At 36.9% G+C, this 19090-nt stretch overlaps 1 protein-coding gene across 1 annotated transcript in view; it reads left to right on the forward strand.

Annotated features, from left to right (window-relative positions):
• Positions 1 to 19090, forward strand: part of LOC124153185 — a 48458-nt gene that overhangs the window by 23781 nt on the left and 5587 nt on the right. Inside the window, exons 9-12 of the mRNA XM_046526286.1 lie at positions 1536 to 1543; positions 2250 to 2520; positions 15962 to 16270; positions 17374 to 17570. Coding sequence (XP_046382242.1) covers positions 1536 to 1543; positions 2250 to 2520; positions 15962 to 16270; positions 17374 to 17570 — 785 coding nt within the window. The remainder of the gene's footprint in view (positions 1 to 1535; positions 1544 to 2249; positions 2521 to 15961; positions 16271 to 17373; positions 17571 to 19090) is intronic.

Genomic DNA, 19090 nt, shown 5'->3' on the forward strand with positions numbered 1-19090 from the left:
AATCGTTAAGCACTTCTTGCTACGCCTGGTACAGGTTTGAGTGCATGTTAATGCACTCAAACCTGCGAAGAAATAAGCTAGTGTTTTTGAATGGAACAAAAGATAAAAATAAAATTCACATGAAAATTTATTTATATTATAATTGTACGAATTGAAAAGTTAGATGATTGAGTGTTGGCGGTTTGAGAGGTTAGGCGTATTCAATTTTTATTGTTCATTTCAGAAGTATAGTTTATTCATTAAGACCCACATATCCCCAATATTATGAAAGCTATTAGAGCAAACCGAATTTCTATTTCAAACAAGTGTTTTTTACATTTTCCTGGCAAGCTCAAGCTATAAATAATTGATTCAATAATAACTCAGTCATTTATGATTCACTGAAGAGTATGTTTGTATTAAGTGGTCATTCATCTTGTAATTTTCATTAACCGTTCATGCAGTACATGTCACTGCAAATGACCGCAGCTGTTTATTTCAGGAAGTTTAGATATGCGCATTCATATCTCCTCCCAGAGATGACTGTTCAACATCTACTACGAGCATGGAAATCAATGCATGCCAGAGAATTATGCAATTGGCACGATTTCTTCCTGCTAGACCCACCGCCTCCTTGGTTGAATGCCGTCATTGGTTAAATCAGTATTGTCCTCGTGTGTCCAGGAAAACAGAGCAGAATTCACACGCACCACTTCCCCTCGCGAAACCGACCGATGAGGAAGATAGATTACACGTTGAGCGCTCTGTCGGAGTGACCTGTCCTCAAATGCGTCACGCTCTCCCGAGGAGCAAGAGATCACAGAAAGAAACGCTGGAGGGCCGCTGACTGAACCTACCGGTGAGATTAATTTTCCTTAATAATTCACCTAATCATTTATAATTAACATCTTAGTACGAACGTGTTCGTATTACGGATATTGATAGCCTCGTGCTAATTCGCGCCTAACTTCTCATTTGCAAATACCACAATAAAAAGTTTATTTTGGTTTGATTACCCAAAATTGATTTAAAAAATATCGACTGGATAATATTCATAAATATCCATTTTCACTGCCATATTTCGCATTATACATTAAGTAATTGTATCTTTGGGGATAAGAATAGCAATTTTGAATAGAGATAAACTAGAAGACACAAGCCAAAGTTGGACCAAAGTTGTGCAAGAGTAAAAATATCCGGGAAAGGCCGTATCTTTATGTGGCGTGGCACGAATGTAAGAATATAAATTATATCAATAAAATTCAATGCTAATATATTGCATTCAATGTCAAATTCGTTCCACTTTCTCTCTGTCAATTGGCTAAGGGAACAATCGTAAAAGAAACCAAGTTTTATTAATACAATTTGTTTTTTAGCGTTAGCTTTTTAGATTGCTATCAACCGGAAAAGGACAAAGTAATGAATATTTAGTACGTAGGAAGTTGTACCTTTTTATTTACCTAAATTTCCCTCCCGAAAATTGAGGAGCCTAAAATTTGAAGCAAAAATTTTCGTAAATATTTATATTGAGCCTTCATTTCCTCGCTACCTTCTAGCTCTTGCAGTAATTATAAAGCAAGTAATAAATTGAAACTAGCAGTGGCGTTTTCGATATCGCATTTTCAACGATTTTTATCGTAATATACGTCGTCTTCCATTTTTGCGTTGATTTTCACACTTAAAAACTGAGCCAAGCGTCGATTTACATGTTAGAAAGAAGAGGTAAACTCATTTCAGAAAAATAGATAGGCAACATTATCATAATAACTGACCTTCACGTGATTCAGTCGAACAAACTGGACGGCATGAAAATCGTCCCTATTAGTTATTCTTGCTGATTCTTCTTACAAAATGACCTCCAGAATCCGAATATGATCTCCGTTTTTCCCCATCACTGACCATTTTCGAGGGAGATCCTCCCTCATATTTTTGTCACTTTTCGATATTTTGCGGGATGAAAAGGATTATTTGCGCATTTACATTGCTTCTAAGGGTTTAGAGGGTTGAAAAATCTAAATCATGAACATTCATGGCAAGAAGATTGATTAAAAATGATCGATTTTTGCTTTTTTTTTGCAATTTTCACGGTTTTTCTATATTTTACTTTTTATTTTAACTATTAGATGCTGTATGAGGCATCACTGAAGCTGTCTTTGACACAATAGGAAACTATTTTCGTGCTAAACAGATTTAATCGAAATTTCTCGCGATCTTCAGTTTCTGGTGCAATGGTGCATACCAACACCCCAGCAACTCAACTCAAATAGTAGTTTCACCTACAGCTTTTTTCTTACACATACAGGAATCTCTGCATGGCGGCCATGGCGGTAGCGGGATGGAGCGTGCTACAAATCACCGTCGCTATTGTAACCATTCTGGTGACCAGCTTCATCCTGTTCGCGTTCTGGCGCCTAACGTATTGGAGACGCAAAGGAATACCCTACCTCTCGCCTAAGCTCCCATTTGGTAATGCCAACGAAATGTTCTTTGGCAAGAGGCCTTATGGCGATGTGATGGAAGACATATACCGAGAGCTCTCAGGTAAGGTATCCGTTGAATAACCCACATGTGGAGAATGAGAGGGTCAAAAAAACTGTTCCACGATTGAATACTGTGGAAGAAGTGACGAAAAATGTGCACCGCACTGTGAATGCCCGCGCGATGCACAATTGGAAAGAGTTGACGACATGTGGGTATGAAGTAGATGAAATGGAGAAAGGTAGCGCAGAGCATACATTGCACCCAGCAGCGTATATAATACGTAATACATCATAAAAATCGTGTAGATCGGGAAGCATTAATAAACATCAGCAGGGAATGGGGTGCAGTGGTTTCCTTTTTCTTTTTTATTGCCTAAATCGAAATATTATTACTCCTAGAGTACATATTTCAAGCTTTTAGATTATTAATTGACGACATGTATTTTTCGCCATTAAGTGAAAAGTGAAAAATTTCAAGTGTTCGAAAACGCGACGGCTAAGTATGAATACTGGGAAAAGCCCGTGTGACGTCATTCTGTCTGCGGCGCTCATACCCTCGCATAAAGGTGGCCTCACTACATGTGACGACAATGGTGGCGCTCCGCTACGATGCAGGCTGCTAGCATATAGCGCTTGACTTCAATAAGGATTAAGGCTTGACCCTATCAAATGAAGGAAACTTTCCGACCTTAGGTAATTTAATAGGTGATTATTAAGAGATGATTCCCTGAGTTCTGTGTCACATGCATTGGTAATCTCAGACGATGTAAAACTCCTAACCACTCGTATAGCATCTAGGTCCCTGTGACAGCACGTGGAGTGGCATCGCATGCCCGCCACTCTGGTCTTTTTCATATGACGTTAAAATTGACCATTAACATTCGTCTAACTGGAATTTCTAAAACCAAATAATTTGTATATTATGAATATATTAATGATGGGTAACGAATCGCAATCAATGTCTTCCGTTTTCTTTTATGAAGGAAACTACCCTATTGAGACTTTATCTTCTACTCCATCTTCTATTCCTCCCATCACTGGGCGTGAAGCGGGTTGCGCGAGTTAAGGATAACTTTCTGAAAGCTTCAATTTCCACTTTTTAGCAAAATATCTCTCTTTTAAATTTCTTACCCTTTTTTATCCACACTCCAAGGAGTGAACCTGTCTTGAAGAGCGTTCCATGAATTTATTCCCGTTTTACTGGCACCTAGCGAGAACTTCCCTTCTTGCCTAGTGTTGCCGCGAGACGAGACGAGACTTGCGCCAGTCTCGTCTCAGTCTCGTTTTCCGCACTCGGGTATCGTCTCGAGTCTCATCTCGTGAAACTCAGTCTTGTCTCGGTCTCGAGTCTCGGAAGAGTCTCTCGTCTCGTCTTGTTAGCTCCAAAATAAATTTAGTACCATGAAAAGCCGTTTCCTTTGCGTACTTAATCACCGAATCGGTACCACGAAATAGGATAGCCATTAATATAATTTTTAAATATACCCTTATCCGGACACCAATTACGTCAATGCTGGTAAAATAATTGATTTTATTGATACTCAATGAATAAACATAAAACGAAAGGTTTCTACAAAGGGAATATAGGCACAAATTTACTGCGGAGAAATCAACAGAAGGCTTGAGAAAATAAACGTAAAAATAGTGTTAATCCCTCAAGCGCAGCGGGCATTTAATTGAATCCTATCCCAGAAGCCGGATGAGATTTAGATTACTTCGCCTTTTTTAGCATGCTTTCATTCAATAGTTTATAACTTTCATGAAATATGATTAGTATCGTCGAAAATTTTTGTAAACATGCTTTATGTAATGCGCTACTCTATGATAATTTTTCAAGCAATTTCAATAAATATTTATTGTTTTATGTATCTCGTTCTCGAAACTAATCAATACATTTTCAGTTTTCAAAAATTGAAATTTAGTTTAGATTAAGCTGCGAGATCTCTAACATTCCATGCATTTTTTTATAATTACATAATGTATTTTAGAGTATGATATGGGTTGAAAATTTGGAAAAAAACCAATTGGATATTTTCGATAGGATTACCCGTTTCGCCTACTTAAAAAATTATAACTTCGCCCATTTCTTTGAATTTGTTCTATTATTACCAAATAATTTTTTATAAGTACTTACGCTCTGTTGTTTCTATCGTCAGGATGGAAATATTCAAATTATTTTACCTTAGTAATTCTGCTTTGTGTGACATGATACGAAGCAATTCAAGCATAAACTCACTGCAAATTTTTCACATCAGTACACGCTTTTTCTTCTTTTCCCGTGATTGGCACAAACTGCTCACCTCCTTTGGGGGTTTCCTTCCCAGCAGCAGGAATTCTCCTTAGGAAATGTCTTTCGGTGAGTCTTAGTACTAAACTGTCTAAGGAGTGACGGCCATGTCCAAACCACAGAATAAGGACCTACGGAGTCTCCGTAGGTCCTTATTCTTAATTCCGTTCTTTGTCCAAACTGTCCGTATGGAGTTGCATATTAAAAAAAATTACCTCAACCAGCTGCACGCGAAGCGATAATAGGGACAATTTTTAATCTTGTTTTCCCTGTGAATAACATATGAATTTAGGACTGCGGAATTCAATAGTCTCCAAAATAACTTCATACACCACTTATTATGGAATTTTCTTTCCACTAGGTACGAATGCAATAACAGGTCCTTGAGATCCACCCTACCAATGAATTTACTATAACCTAACTCACAAACAGACTTCCGAGTCTCTTTTTTTCCTTGCAATACTTTTCCCATTTCGTAGGATCCCCAATTATAAATAAAAATAACCACACACAGGAAGTGCACCCGACGAGAATTTCAATAACCTGCCTGAAAGAACACCGTGCAGCATGAAGGGTTCTAGTGGACTGAAGCCCGTGGTTTCGAAGCTCCATCAAGAGACGAGAAAATATCACGAAGGGGTCCTGGTACACGCTGACTCTTTAGATGGAATATTACCTTCGTGATTACTGTCCACAAAAGAAGAAAATATAAATGCAGAGCGAAGCACATGGTATCTTCGCTTAGGACTAACCAGGCGGACCAAACACACTTGGGGCTCGAGGTGATGAAACACATGGAGAAGACAGAGAAAGGGCTGTGAGCAACTTTACACATATACTAGTATTATCAAAGATATTTTTGTCGTAGGAGTAAGCACTGAAAATTTCCACTTTGGAAAATAGTTCAAGTTTTGCAGGATAATAACACTTTAGAATCGTTCATGAGATAAGGGATGCCTGTGATGCATGTTTGAATTTCTATCTCATGTACCCGAATTCTGGCTCGTAAAAACTGGGCTTGAACACATTTTGGTTGCCTATAATAGATTTCCTCGCCAAAAGACAAACTAGAAGAAATTTCCCTGTATCACGAGGCCCTTCCTTTTTATCATTAAATTCGCATTTTCCGAAGAATTACGAAATCAGGAACGAGAGAAGGGTCCAAAAATGATGCTGACAATACTAAGACCCTTATCACCACCTTTTGCCCGATTTCCCTGAAGATCCTGGCCTCCGCTTGGATCCTTGCTTCCAAAATCATCACTCGTGATACCTCTCCACAATCACCGTAATTGTACATTGTCGTAAAAATTGTATGTATATTTTGAATATATTTTAATTTAAATTGTAAAAATTTAAATTATTTTAAATATAGAAAATAATAAATATTTTACTGCTGATAAATATTGTATATGGTTTCATATTTAAACTTCATGTAGCTAATAATTTGAACATTCATAATGGAATTATCATTATTCTGTGTATTTGGATTTATAAATCATGATGTTGTAAATTATGTAATATACGTACTGAAAATAAGTATTCCATAAATTTGTGTTTTAACATAAGTAAATAGTGACTGAATATTCTGTAAAATGTTAGGCTGAATTTTTGTTTCTTGCTACACTTGCTCCGAGTAATTATCTTTTTCGATATTCGCAATAACATTAAGGAACTATATCGTGAAGCATTTCAAATCTTTTTTAGAAAGGACATTTCAATAATATTTGGCTATATTTGCTTACCGCGGTGCACTTAGTCAGCTATTCATCCCTAAATGGAAGAGGAAGTGCCCTTTGCTGGAGAGAATGGGAGTTGGGGTTAGATGGCCTTGCTCTTCCTTCGCAAACAATATGCTCGTTCTCTTCAAGTCCAGATGCAGCCCGTGATTCTGTCCTTGGGTCGGAGTCTTTGGAGAAGATTTCACTGGCCTTTTTCCACAAGGAAGAGAGACATTTTCAACGTCTTACACACATAGCCAAGTTCTCAAGTGCGTTTCGGGATACTTAAGGATTAGGTCCTGACTTTGGAATGTGTGGATGTGGTACAAATGGGGCACGTGTTCAAAACTGACTATATTTCTCCGTTCTCAAATAAACGTTTGCACGCAAATAGCACAATCAGCCGCAACACAAGTCAGAAAACGCTCATCCAAGACAACCCTAACTTGATGCGCGCAAAGGGAGATCGGTAAAATGAATCATTGTATGCACAAAATATAACAATAAAAAGGTATGATAGATAAATATGAAAAATAAAAAAATGCCAAACTAAACTCTTCTAGAAATAAAAAATGTGAAATAGTTTGAAGATAAGATTTCAAAAAGTTGCCGCGGGCGAACCCTAACTAGACGCGCGCACAGGGAGTTGCCTCCAGGTGGAACGAAAATCATTCATTTATCTAAAAACACTGCTAAGACACACTGCATTTTCTTGGATGGGAAGAAACGAGAAATTGAAGCTGCTTTATGTCAGCCGGGATCGGTAAAATGAATCATCATGTGCTTAAAATTTAACAATAAAAAGGCATAATAGATAAGTATGAAAAATAAAAAAATACTAAAGCAAAATCTTTAAAAAATGCCTCAATGTATTACCTGTAACCTTATACATCAGCCCTAGAAATAAAAAATGTGAACTAGTTCGAAAAATAGACTTCAAAAAGTTTCCGCAGGCGATTTACCTAAAATACTGCGAGGCCGTAGCCTTTTCCCTTCACGAGATCCGAGCGTCATGTATATATAACGGTAAAAATATTAAATTACATAAACATTTATGTGCGTTACGACTTGTTTAGATCCTATTTTATATAATGTAACGCTTACCTAAATGACGAAAAAAAAATTTTCGGATCAAGGAAAAGTTAAAATGTTTACCTTCGGGCTAAAAGTGCTAAAGGTATAAAGCATGAGGATGCTGAAGTGCACTCCTTCGAAAATAGAGCAGGCCTCTTCCTTTTTTCTCTTCCCATTACCTTTCTTCTCTCGCACAGGAATGACCTTTGCTCGACTGCATTGTGGAGGCTGTGCACCCGACGTGACCCCAAACATAAAAATTCATTTTCGACTGGCCTATACCCTTGCGGAGCCTTTGCTCTTAGCTTATTGTGTTTTTTTTATTATTGGAGCTGGACGCTGCAATGTCAATATGGGACTCTTCTCCATAAGATAGGATTTTTCTGAGAGAGAAACAACGTGCAGAGTTTCCCCCAATTATTTTTTCACTTACTTTCTAATTCACTGAATCGGAAGGGAAAAGGCTTCGAATAACCATTTGAATGGTAAGTTTCCTTAAGATCGTGTTCTTGAGCGCACTATCTTGACGCATAGGAGAGAGCGGGGTAATAGCGTACACTTAAGCATTTTTTCTGTACATCTTTCAATTGAAAACTTGAACGAGAGAAGCAATCATTTTATTTTGAATGAAATTCGATTTCCCACCAATTATTTGCTTCATATTCGGAAAATTTAACTTACTTTGAATGTTACACCTATTTTACAAAACCGTTACACTACACGGTATTGTACCGGGGTAAAAAAAACATAGCATACATTAAAATTAAAGTAATACCAACCTCCTATCTTAGTTGTAATAAATGTGAGCTAACATAAAACTAAAATTGAAGATAATCCTCGATTATTTACGATTAAATGTTTCATTGTAGCATCAAAATATGAAAATCCATAATTAGTACAGACAAACTGACGATATGACGGATGAAAGTCGTTCGGACTATTGACATGTTCCGACCATCTTTTGTCCGGACTATCGAGGTTCGCCTGTACTTGGAAGGATTGTTAACTCACTCTTTCAAAGATCTTTCATAATTCACATAAGCATTTTAAAGTTCAAGTTGCTCAGAAAAGTTATGATACTATGTGGGGCATTATCGTTCAACACGGGGCATAACGTAGACATTGCGCTTTGCACGGTATTACCCCATGCTGGGTGTACGAAATTGCCCCAACATGACATGACGCAGCATTTTCAACCCTAATCTAAATTAAGAACAATATTAGACTTGTGTTTGGCATTAAAAAATAACCCCAATGGGCTATTCAAAACCACTGGTTATATATAGTCACAAAAAACATTTTTCCTTTACCTCAGTTCGAGTTAGACTTTAAAATTGTAAGAAAAGTTGAGAAAAGAGAAAAACTTACGTCACATTCACGTGCGTAAATGCAGAGGCTCACAGATTGTCCTTATTGGTTTCAATTTCCTTTTGCTAGTCAGCAATGCCTCCCAGCGCTCACTACATACTCCAGCAGATCCAAAATTATGGTGCACGGTATTGCCCCGCTGTACAGTATTACCCCGGTCTCCCCTATTCATGGTGCACTGCAGCGAAAATTACTTCGCTACGGGTACACAAAAGGCACAATTTACTATAGTGGTTTTCCGTTATCAATTACGTAACGTTTTAGTATCTCCCATTATAACAATTAGTACGTCATACCCCACCGAAAGTCAAAGCAATACAACTATATATTCAAGCGCATATGTAAACGAAGCATCCCGTCGTCTGCGACTTCCAAAACAAATCATGTGGTCAGAAACGGTCGGAAATATCGCTAAAATCGACACTCATTATCGATAATCGCACCAAGAGGCATCATTTCTGCGCAGAAAATTCGCCGAAATCATTCACCTTGTAAAGCGGTCTAGGCGAATGAATTTAATTTGAATGATAATCAGGGTGAATTATCATTCGAAAGATCGTTCAAATGGTCATTCACCGTGTAAAACCGTGTTAAACAGTGACATATGTTTCACAATCTGGTACCAATTAACTCAAAACCTCAACATTCAAATAAATTTCATTGGCGTACCCAGCAAGGGGCAGGAGGAGGCAGCTATTCCCCCCCTCAGAAGCAAAAATCGTAAATATCTTTAAGGAATATAATCTTTCTGCAAGAAAGTAATTTTAAAAACTAGTAAAGTGCTGTTACAGTTTCCTTAAAATGTTGGTTTCATTCGATTTTTACATTTTTAAATCTTACCTATAACTTGAACAAATATGGCTTGCCCCCCCATAGTTTTGATCCTGGGTACGCAGTTGAATACATTAGTATTGGCACTGGTGGAAAGTTAGAGGATGAAAGGATCATATTGTGGATGAGGATTAAAGAAAAGTCAATATGCGAAATTTCCAGCTAAACGCTCAGGACGAGGAATGATAAGAGATGAAAGGAGATAACTAAATTAAGTAATTCATTTTCGGGGATAACGACTAAATATGATTATCCCCAGTGATAACTGAAGATAGGTTATCGAATAATTAATGGAAAAGTAAAACAGCCCAGAAAAAACTTCATTTACAATACCGTGAAAAATTAAATAAGAGAAGACGAGAAATGATCAGGGTATTTTTGGACGTTTCTATTAGTAAGTTAACGATGGTAGTGTGCGGAGTACTAAAACTCTAAAAAAGATAGTGATTACTGCCAACCATAATTATCCCCAGTGATAACTGAAGATAGGTTATCGAATAATTAATGGAAAAGTAAAACAGCCCAGAAAAAACTTCATTTACAATACCGTGAAAAATTAAATAAGAGAAGACGAGAAATGATCAGGGTATTTTTGGACGTTTCTATTAGTAAGTTAACGATGGTAGTGTGCGGAGTACTAAAACTCTAAAAAAGATAGTGATTACTGCCAACCATAAGGCCCCTATTAGCCGAGGCAACCAGACGCGCCACCGGACGCGCCACCGGTGGCGCGTCTGGTTGCTCGGGCTTATTCCGCCCAGGTCACCGGTGGCGCCACCAATATCAGTCTTGAATTTTACCCTGCGCACAGCAGTAGTTGCAATAATAAAACAACATTTTACATCAATCTTGGCAGTTTTTAACACTTTATTCTACTTTTACAAACAGTCTTCAAATAAACATCAGGAGTATTAATTCATTAACATTGTTCAATTCAAATAATCTGATTCATTAACACAATAAAATATTCTAGTAATCACTGAAATTTTTTAATCAAATATTTGTTTGATTACGCGTGAGAATAAAATTCTTGAATCTTTCAAACTTTACACTTAACAACGGTTTCGTTAGAATGTCGGCTACTTGATTTTCTGGGAAACAAAACTAAATCAAATAATCCTTCCGAATACTCCCAAGTCATAAATCTCTACCTCAACTTAATGTGTTTTGTTCTCCAACTCATCTGACCAGATTGTATCATTTTATTGTACTCTGATTGTCTATATTTAAATTTACAAATACTGGTTTGCCTGTCAACTCCCCAATTAAAGCCTTAGCATTTTTTTCTTGAAAGCACTCAGATGCTGCAATAAATTCTGCTTCAGTCGAGGATATTGCCACAACGCTTTGCTTGTGTGAGCACCACAGGATTTGCACACCACCGAACAAAATTACATATCCTGTTGTACTTTTTCTTTCAGACAGATCCCCTGCAAAGTCTGAGTCACTATGCATATGCTTGCAGCTTCATTTGCTCTTCCATTTCTGTTGTGCGCAAATGTATTCCCAACGCTTGTGTTCCTTGTAGATATCTCATTGTCCTCTTCAAATTCTCTATAACTTCTTTGACAGTTTTTTTTTCCATGAATCTGCTCTCAAAATTAACCGAAAATGCAAGGTCTGGTCTAGTTTTACATAATGTATCGTATCATCTATAAATGATACGAAGTGCCTTTTACTATCGCGAGTCTCTGTCTCAAATGGATCGCAAACATCAGTGTGAATTATTTGCAAAATTCTATTTGCTCACATTCTTTCAGTTTTAAATGGGAATCTGGTTCGTTTAGCATTCACGCAAACAGAACAAAACTTATTGCCATTTGTCCGTGCAATCTTAAGGTACACCATGACATAGAGATGAAAATTTTTTAAGGCTCTTAAAATTTAAATGGCCCATTTTTCTGAGCCAATCCATATCCAAATTAACTGCCTGAGTTAACATGGCTTCGGTTTCGTTTACATCAACTACAAACTATCCGTTTGAACCTTTCTTCCCTTCTATTACAATATTTTGTTTTGGTATTTGTATTACAACTACTAATATTTCAATCCTATTCTTTGTAAATAATACATTTCCATTATTTTCTGTGATTTCAGAAACTGACATTAAATATTTAGATAATTCAGGTACACATACTCCTCTCTAAGTTTACATTTATTCATTTCTAGACTTCCTACTCCATTGACTAACATGCTCGCATCTTTCTTAGCTACCTTAACCTTATCATTACATGGACGCAAATTTTCTACTATTTCGGTGGCATTAACCGTATGTTTTGTCGCTCCACTATCCATTATAAATTCAAATGTATTATTGCTACTAAGATAAGACGCAGATTAAGTTAAAAATTCTACATACTTAACTTTCTCTCGGCTTTCTGTCCCTATATATTATATCCTTTTTCATTTGACGATCCCTTATTTCCAAAAAAAGAACAATGTTTTTCATCATGATTCGTTTTCTTTCACATTTTACAACATTTTTCTCGTAAAAAGCAGTCCTTTTCTGAACGATTAGTTCGTTTACATATTCGCCTCATGGAAAACACACCATATCATTTTTATAATTCATTTTTCCGTGTCGATAATCTGCCGGGATCGTCGTGGTCAGGGCAGTATGATGCGCGCGCATGCAATATTCAGTCACCGGTTGCGCGTCTGGTTGCCTCGGCTAATAGGCTACATATAATCCAATGCCCCGGGACGATTCTGAGCGACCCAAAGTGGAAGGCGCGGTTGCGGGGCTCGGGCGACTGGTTTCGGTGGAAAGTCTGGTGGCGCGTCTGGTTGCCTCGGCTAATAGGACACATTTGATTCTATGCCCCGCACCTGACCATTTCCACCGGACGCGCCACCGGTTGCGCGTCTGGTTGCCTCGGCTAATAGGGGCCTAAGATAGCGCTCTAGTCTAATGAACTTGGGACATCATCCAATCAGTGTATGCTTTCCATACACTATAAGTTAAAATAATGCCACTATAATTTAAACGAGAAATAATTTGTTGATCAATCTCTTACCATTTGTGAAGCGGCAGTGTAAATAAGCGAGGTGAATAGCTTTCGTATTGTACAGGTAAACCCACTGAGTAAAAGATCATTTAGACGTATTCAATACACTATGACTTTAATAAACTGAGCCGCCACAGAAAACATACGATTTAATTCTACTTTTAGTTGTGTGATGACAGTACTAATGCACCCTCCACAGGGAACGTTCCTGAGGGAGGTAGAAAAGGTATCAGACCGATAAGCTGGGAAAGCTGTCTAAGTATTGTCGGTAAGGATATCATAAATCCATTTAGGCTGCAGAGAGAATTAATGAGAGCAATTTTTCAATGTAAGAATAAGAGGAAAAAGTATTTTGCATGTATTATTCCGAGCAAAAAGAGCTACGATATCTCTTTGTGGGCTATAGTACCACATCTATTAGGTACTACGCTTGAAATAGGGCGTATCGTAGAATATGCTTTGTTAATCACTCAAGACAGCTTTTCTAAAAATAATTCAAAAGCTAATAACTATGAAGTATTGCAAAAAAAATATTATGAAAAAATTCGTCCAACAATTAAACTGAAGATTGCAGTCCTTTTAAAAATTGACGACTTCTAATGCCAGCCTTATAAGCTCAAAACTAATCCGAAATTAAGATACGTTTTTACGTAATTAATTGTATAAAGAGATGCAAATACCCAATCAAAAAATACGTTAATTTCTTTAAAGCGTGTATTTGGATCCTCTTTGTAAGTTTTATTTATTTTACGTCGTTATGTTATTAATTATTATCATCCGCAATGAATAGAGATAAGACGAAATTATGTATGGAAATTTTTCCAAAAAAATCTTCCATGAAAATGAAGTCTAACGACATCTACGTGTACATATTTAAACAGAATCCAATGGGCGGTTTTTTGATCTATCAAACACGTCCAAAGGGCGGTTTTCCAAAAGGGTCAAAAATGGTCTTAAATCATTTTAATTGCAAACGTTATTTTACATAATGCAGCTCAATGTTCTCCTTAAAAAATTACAAGTTAATAAGAAAAGAAATAAAATCTGGGAACATTTCAATTATTTTAAACCTAATAAGGCAGTATAGCGTCTAAAATTATCACGTCAGTCCTCACATATAATCTACAGTTATTACCAATAGGTGAGAAGTTGAATGCAAATTTTTAACAAAATATAAAGCCCACGAGGAGATGACTCCAAAGTAAAAGTAAAGAATATTAAGTCCAGTAGTCCAAAATAAATATCCGCGCTCTATGTTAAGTATTTTGATAGCCAATTCTCTTGTTCTACCGAAAGGCGATACACTGTTGAGAGGTTCATGCCCCGTGATAACTGTTTTCATTTTCTCTCGCGCCAGGGCTATCGCGGTAATTACGACTCAGGGGTCGTATTCTGTATTTCGTCGGTACCGCACCGGTCGGTTTCCCTTCCGAGCCCACCGACAGCACATCATTCCGTACCGACGACGGTTTCCATACCGACGACGGCAAATTCAGCGATTCAGTATGGTCGTCGGTATCAAACCAGTCGGTACAGTTCCCTCTCCTTCCCAAACAGGGAAAATCCGAATACATCCGAAGTTAAAAGTCATCTAACGTGTCTCCACCAATGAGAAGGGTAAAAACAAGTGAAGACTCATTGGCACAGTTTGTTGTCGTCATTCTCAATCTTTTTATTTGCGGAAATTACGACTTATTGCTAGATTAAGATAATCGATACTGGATAAGTTGTTAACAATGCTTATATAATGTGTGGTAGTAATGCTGTACCTACAGAATCGAAGGAAACAATATTACAACATCACAATAAAGTTTGTATGTGATGGAGATTGTTGTTGCTGGAATGAATTATTGAAACTATCCTTGAGATCGTAGTTCCTTTTTTTAAATATTGGTTCCGTATAATGCTATTTATTCATGATTTGGTAATATAGTTGTCATTAAGTAAGTTCCGTCTAAATGTTATCAACGGAAGGTTATGCCATTGGCACCGTAGCAGACGAAAATAACATACCATGGAACGTGAACGTAGGATTCAAATGCAAATGTCATATTAGAGGAACAAGTTAGGAAATTGTTATAAAAATATGGAGCTGGGTGTAATTAAAAGAAGTGTAATGACGAGGAAGTAAATAAATTGTGATTGGGTGAAATATGTATAAGTTGCGCATTCCAAGTGAGAGAAAAGGATAATATTGCGGTAAACCTCATACTTATTAACAAATATCTTCTTTTATCGTCAAGGGAATCAATGGCTGACGATGAAATGAAATATAGTTGCCTGTTACAAATGAAAGAAACTGATACCGTTGTGGCAAACTTCATACTTAAATAAAAAGATCTTATTTCTATGCCGAGAGAAATGCCAAATTGATGATTGAGTGAAATAACAGTCGCCTATTCAGAGTGATATAAAGTGATAACATTGCGGTAAAACTCATATTTAATCAAAAATATCTTTTTTATGTCAAAGGAGCAAATAAATGATGATAGAGAGAAATAAAGCCTATTACAAGCGAGTGAAATTTCACTCAAGTGGTAACATAAATGAGAGAAAGTCATTATATGTTAGCAAACCTCATGTTTATTAACCATTATCTTATATTTCTGTCCAGGTAATTAATATTGATGATGACACAGTGAATTATAGAGGCGTATTCAAAGGGGCAGAAAAAGATAACATTGCAGAAAACCTCATTATTTACACGGTGATGAGGTGAAAACAGAATAAAACGTACAATGCGCACCGGGGAGTTCATGAAACCCACTAGTCGGTGGCCGTACCGACACCTTTTTGCTGTCGGTACGGATACCGACGATCTCCCGTCCTCTCGTCGGTGCCGCACCGATCGGGTTCGTATAGAATCGCACGACTTCTTACCGGGAGTCGGTGTGACGTCGCACCCGACGAATCGGTGCCGCACCGATCGGTTTGGAGTTACAGAATACGGCCCCAGGATAGACTTGCGTAGGGAGAATGGTGGGATGTTACACTTGGCTGGTTTAATTTTCAGAAACCAAATCTTAGACCATTGGTCTATGGTATCAAGATCCCTCTGAACAGCGAGGCAGTCTGTTAGGGAATCAATTTGTTTAAAATTTCTGCAGTCACCTGCGTAAAGTAATATATTACATGTGGTGGATGATATAATATCAAATATTTCAAATTAATACAGCCGTATAAAAATTGTTACGTACTTCGCATTTCTTTTAGACAAGCCCTATGCTGGTATCTACATGGCCCTACAGCCATCCTTATTGGTCATGGATCCGAAACTCATCAATGACATACTGATCCGAACTGCCCTAACCAACTTCCAGCATCACATCGCGACTCCACATCCGACGAAAGACCCGTACATTTCTAATGCTATCTTCTTTGCGCGGGGAGCAAGATGGAAGACAATACGCACCGGACTCAGCCCAGCGTTCTCTTCGGGAAAGATGAAGATGATGTACCCACTCGTCGTGGCCAAGGCTAAAAAGCTTGCATCTGTGCTGGAGGAGATAGCCCAGGGGTCAGGTGAGTGCCTATACGAAGGGATTTTTTTTAACAAAATCGAAGCTGGAAAATTACATCTCCCACCAGACAGTTTATAAATGTAGAGTAGTATTCACCTTCAAAGGTAAGAAGTTTGAGTTGGGCCTAAATTTGTTTTCAAATATCTTGGGGCTTGTCCTGGTATTTTTGGAGTAAATGGTTGAGATGTCTAATGCAATGATAATTCCCCCTCCCACTGATAAGTGTTTGAAGTTGCATATCCGATCACTTAAGGAAGGATAACAACAACAAATATAACAAAAAGAAGGAGTTTTAAGTGGTCCTTAATGTCATAGGACCAGAATTGAGCCATTATCAAATAATAAAAATGTATGCCATAAAAATAATATAATAATGCAATAAATAATACATACAGTGTTTTAAGAAACAACATCAAAGTAAATGTTCAATTATTTCTTTTGAGAAAATGCAGTCATAAAATAAAATAAATAAACGTACATTCCATAGTCATTTCAATTGACAAATTTTCCATCGCGATACAACATTCTGCTGGTGACCCACAAGCGAGGCCAAAGACCGCGTCTAATGGTTAGAGGCTGGCAGCTGCTAACTATTCAGATCCGAAAACAACCCTTAACTGGTGTTTTTTATATATAACTCACATTTATAACGTTAAATAGCCGCTATTTAATACGACACTCAATTGTATTCCTTTATATGTACGAATCGTTGTGGTGGAATTTCTGATGCCACTAAACGAAAATTTACGTTTTGGGCACATCAAGTCATTCTAAAAATATTGGGAATTAAAAGGTCTTTTCACTGAAAATCTTACGTACCGGAGGGAATTGCATGTGTAGTATCAGAGGAGAAGCAGTGAAGACGGCTTAAGTGTATGTATCTTAATATGTTAAAATTATGTTATTTCAACAGAAATATTCTCGGAAAACAATTCGATCGCAAAATCATTATATTGCCTTTGGATACGGAATGTATGATTAATCAAATAAATAGAATATTTTCCAATGAAAAATTGAAATTACTCGTTTTTCTCAGAAGGTAACTCATACTTTATGGCTCTAGTGTCAAAAGAAATTCTAATAAGTATTATTTTCGTCCAATAGATCCGAAGATAGACGCGAAGTTCCATGCTGCCCGGTACACCACAGATGTGATTGCTTCCTGCGGCTTCGGCATCGAAACCAACGCACTGGAGGACCCTGGAAATAAATTCTTCAACATGGCACTCAAAATTTTCGAGAGGACGTTCCGGCACACTCTGAACACAATGATTATTTTGCAATTTTCATCCCTCGTGAGGGTGAGAAAATTATACATGCGCAAGGAATTGCTCACATTCGTTTCTATTCACTACCATATGCCATTTTAATATTTAAGTTTCGACAGGGCGATACAATGCTATAAAATCAAAGTTTTTCATTCTTTGGGCTTGGCTTTCACGCGGTGAAATTTTGTCATAATGTCAACAAAACAATTAACTTAGTTATTTCCTTAATATTTCATTTAAAAACGACCGGTTTCGGCAGCTACGCCACCCTCACCTTTAGATGAGATTTTAAATAAAAGTTGTGGAAATTACTTCGTTATGACTATTGGAGCATTCCAAAGCGGCCATTAATGCACTTTTACTTTTTTGAAGGTTAGTGTCTAGACGGCATCGTGATTATTCATCGATTATTGTTTGATGTTAGCACCTGAAATACATTATAATATTGCAAAATAATCTATTAAAGGGGTAAATTGGCACTAATTAGCGCATTTCGCTTTTTTAGATCAGGATGAAGTAACAGCAAAAACGGTCGTTTATGAATAAAATCTTGTAGAAGTATCCAAGATAATTCTTTTATAGACATTATAACATACTTCGACCTCGAGAAAGCTTCGGAAATTGATTTTATATCATTGCACCATCTCATTAACATCGGATGAGTATATTAATAGAATCGATTGTGATAAATGCATGTACCACCCACAAGGATCCAACAAATGAAATATTATTCATAATGTAAATTATCTTAAAATTTATGATTTCACAAAATACGAATTTACTCATCATTATCAATACTTTCTGCAAATAATATTTCATTTTTATATTCATACGCTAGCAAAGGGGGCGCGATTCTTATAAAGATGTAATTCAAAAGCAGGAAATTACCTTTTCTAATTTATCTTCAATATGAGCTCTCTACTGCTGATATGCTCATTGAATAATAAGAAGGCAGAAGAGATAAGAGCAAATAGGCCTCTTATGATGTGATAAAATGGATCGCTAGCTTCTGGTTAACATCCCAAATTAAGAATAAGTTTAACTAATGATTCAGAGAGAAAATTTCAACTCAAGAGTCCTAAGAAATATTATAAATTCACATGAATATACCACAACTCTACTTAACTATTACCTAAGAATCCGTTAAGCGTTTCGACAATCATTTTTTACCTTTTGTTTAATTTAGTCAGACGTTATTTTACTGCACCTAATCCAAGCTGTGATAAGAATCGAGCTTTACATTTAATTTCTGGTCAGCAGGTGGTGAAACTTACAAGGTATCGGAGCATACCGTAGCGGGCATTGATCTCATTGATTCTTTTTTGATGCTAACACCTGGAAGTAACCATTATATTGCAGCATTAAAGGGGTAAATTGACTGGTATTGGTATTTTGCTGTGAATATGTGAAATTTCGCCGAAACACTTGAAAGTTATTTATTTATCAACATGAAAAGTAGCGTTGCAAATTTCTACTGTGTATGTCTCATGAAATTCTAGTCATATAGTATTTAATTTCGTATATTAAAAAAATTACTTATCCTGGAATTCACC

The sequence above is a fragment of the Ischnura elegans genome, chromosome 2 (genome assembly GCF_921293095.1).
Source record: "Ischnura elegans chromosome 2, ioIscEleg1.1, whole genome shotgun sequence".
NCBI classification, from domain to species: domain Eukaryota; kingdom Metazoa; phylum Arthropoda; class Insecta; order Odonata; family Coenagrionidae; genus Ischnura; species Ischnura elegans.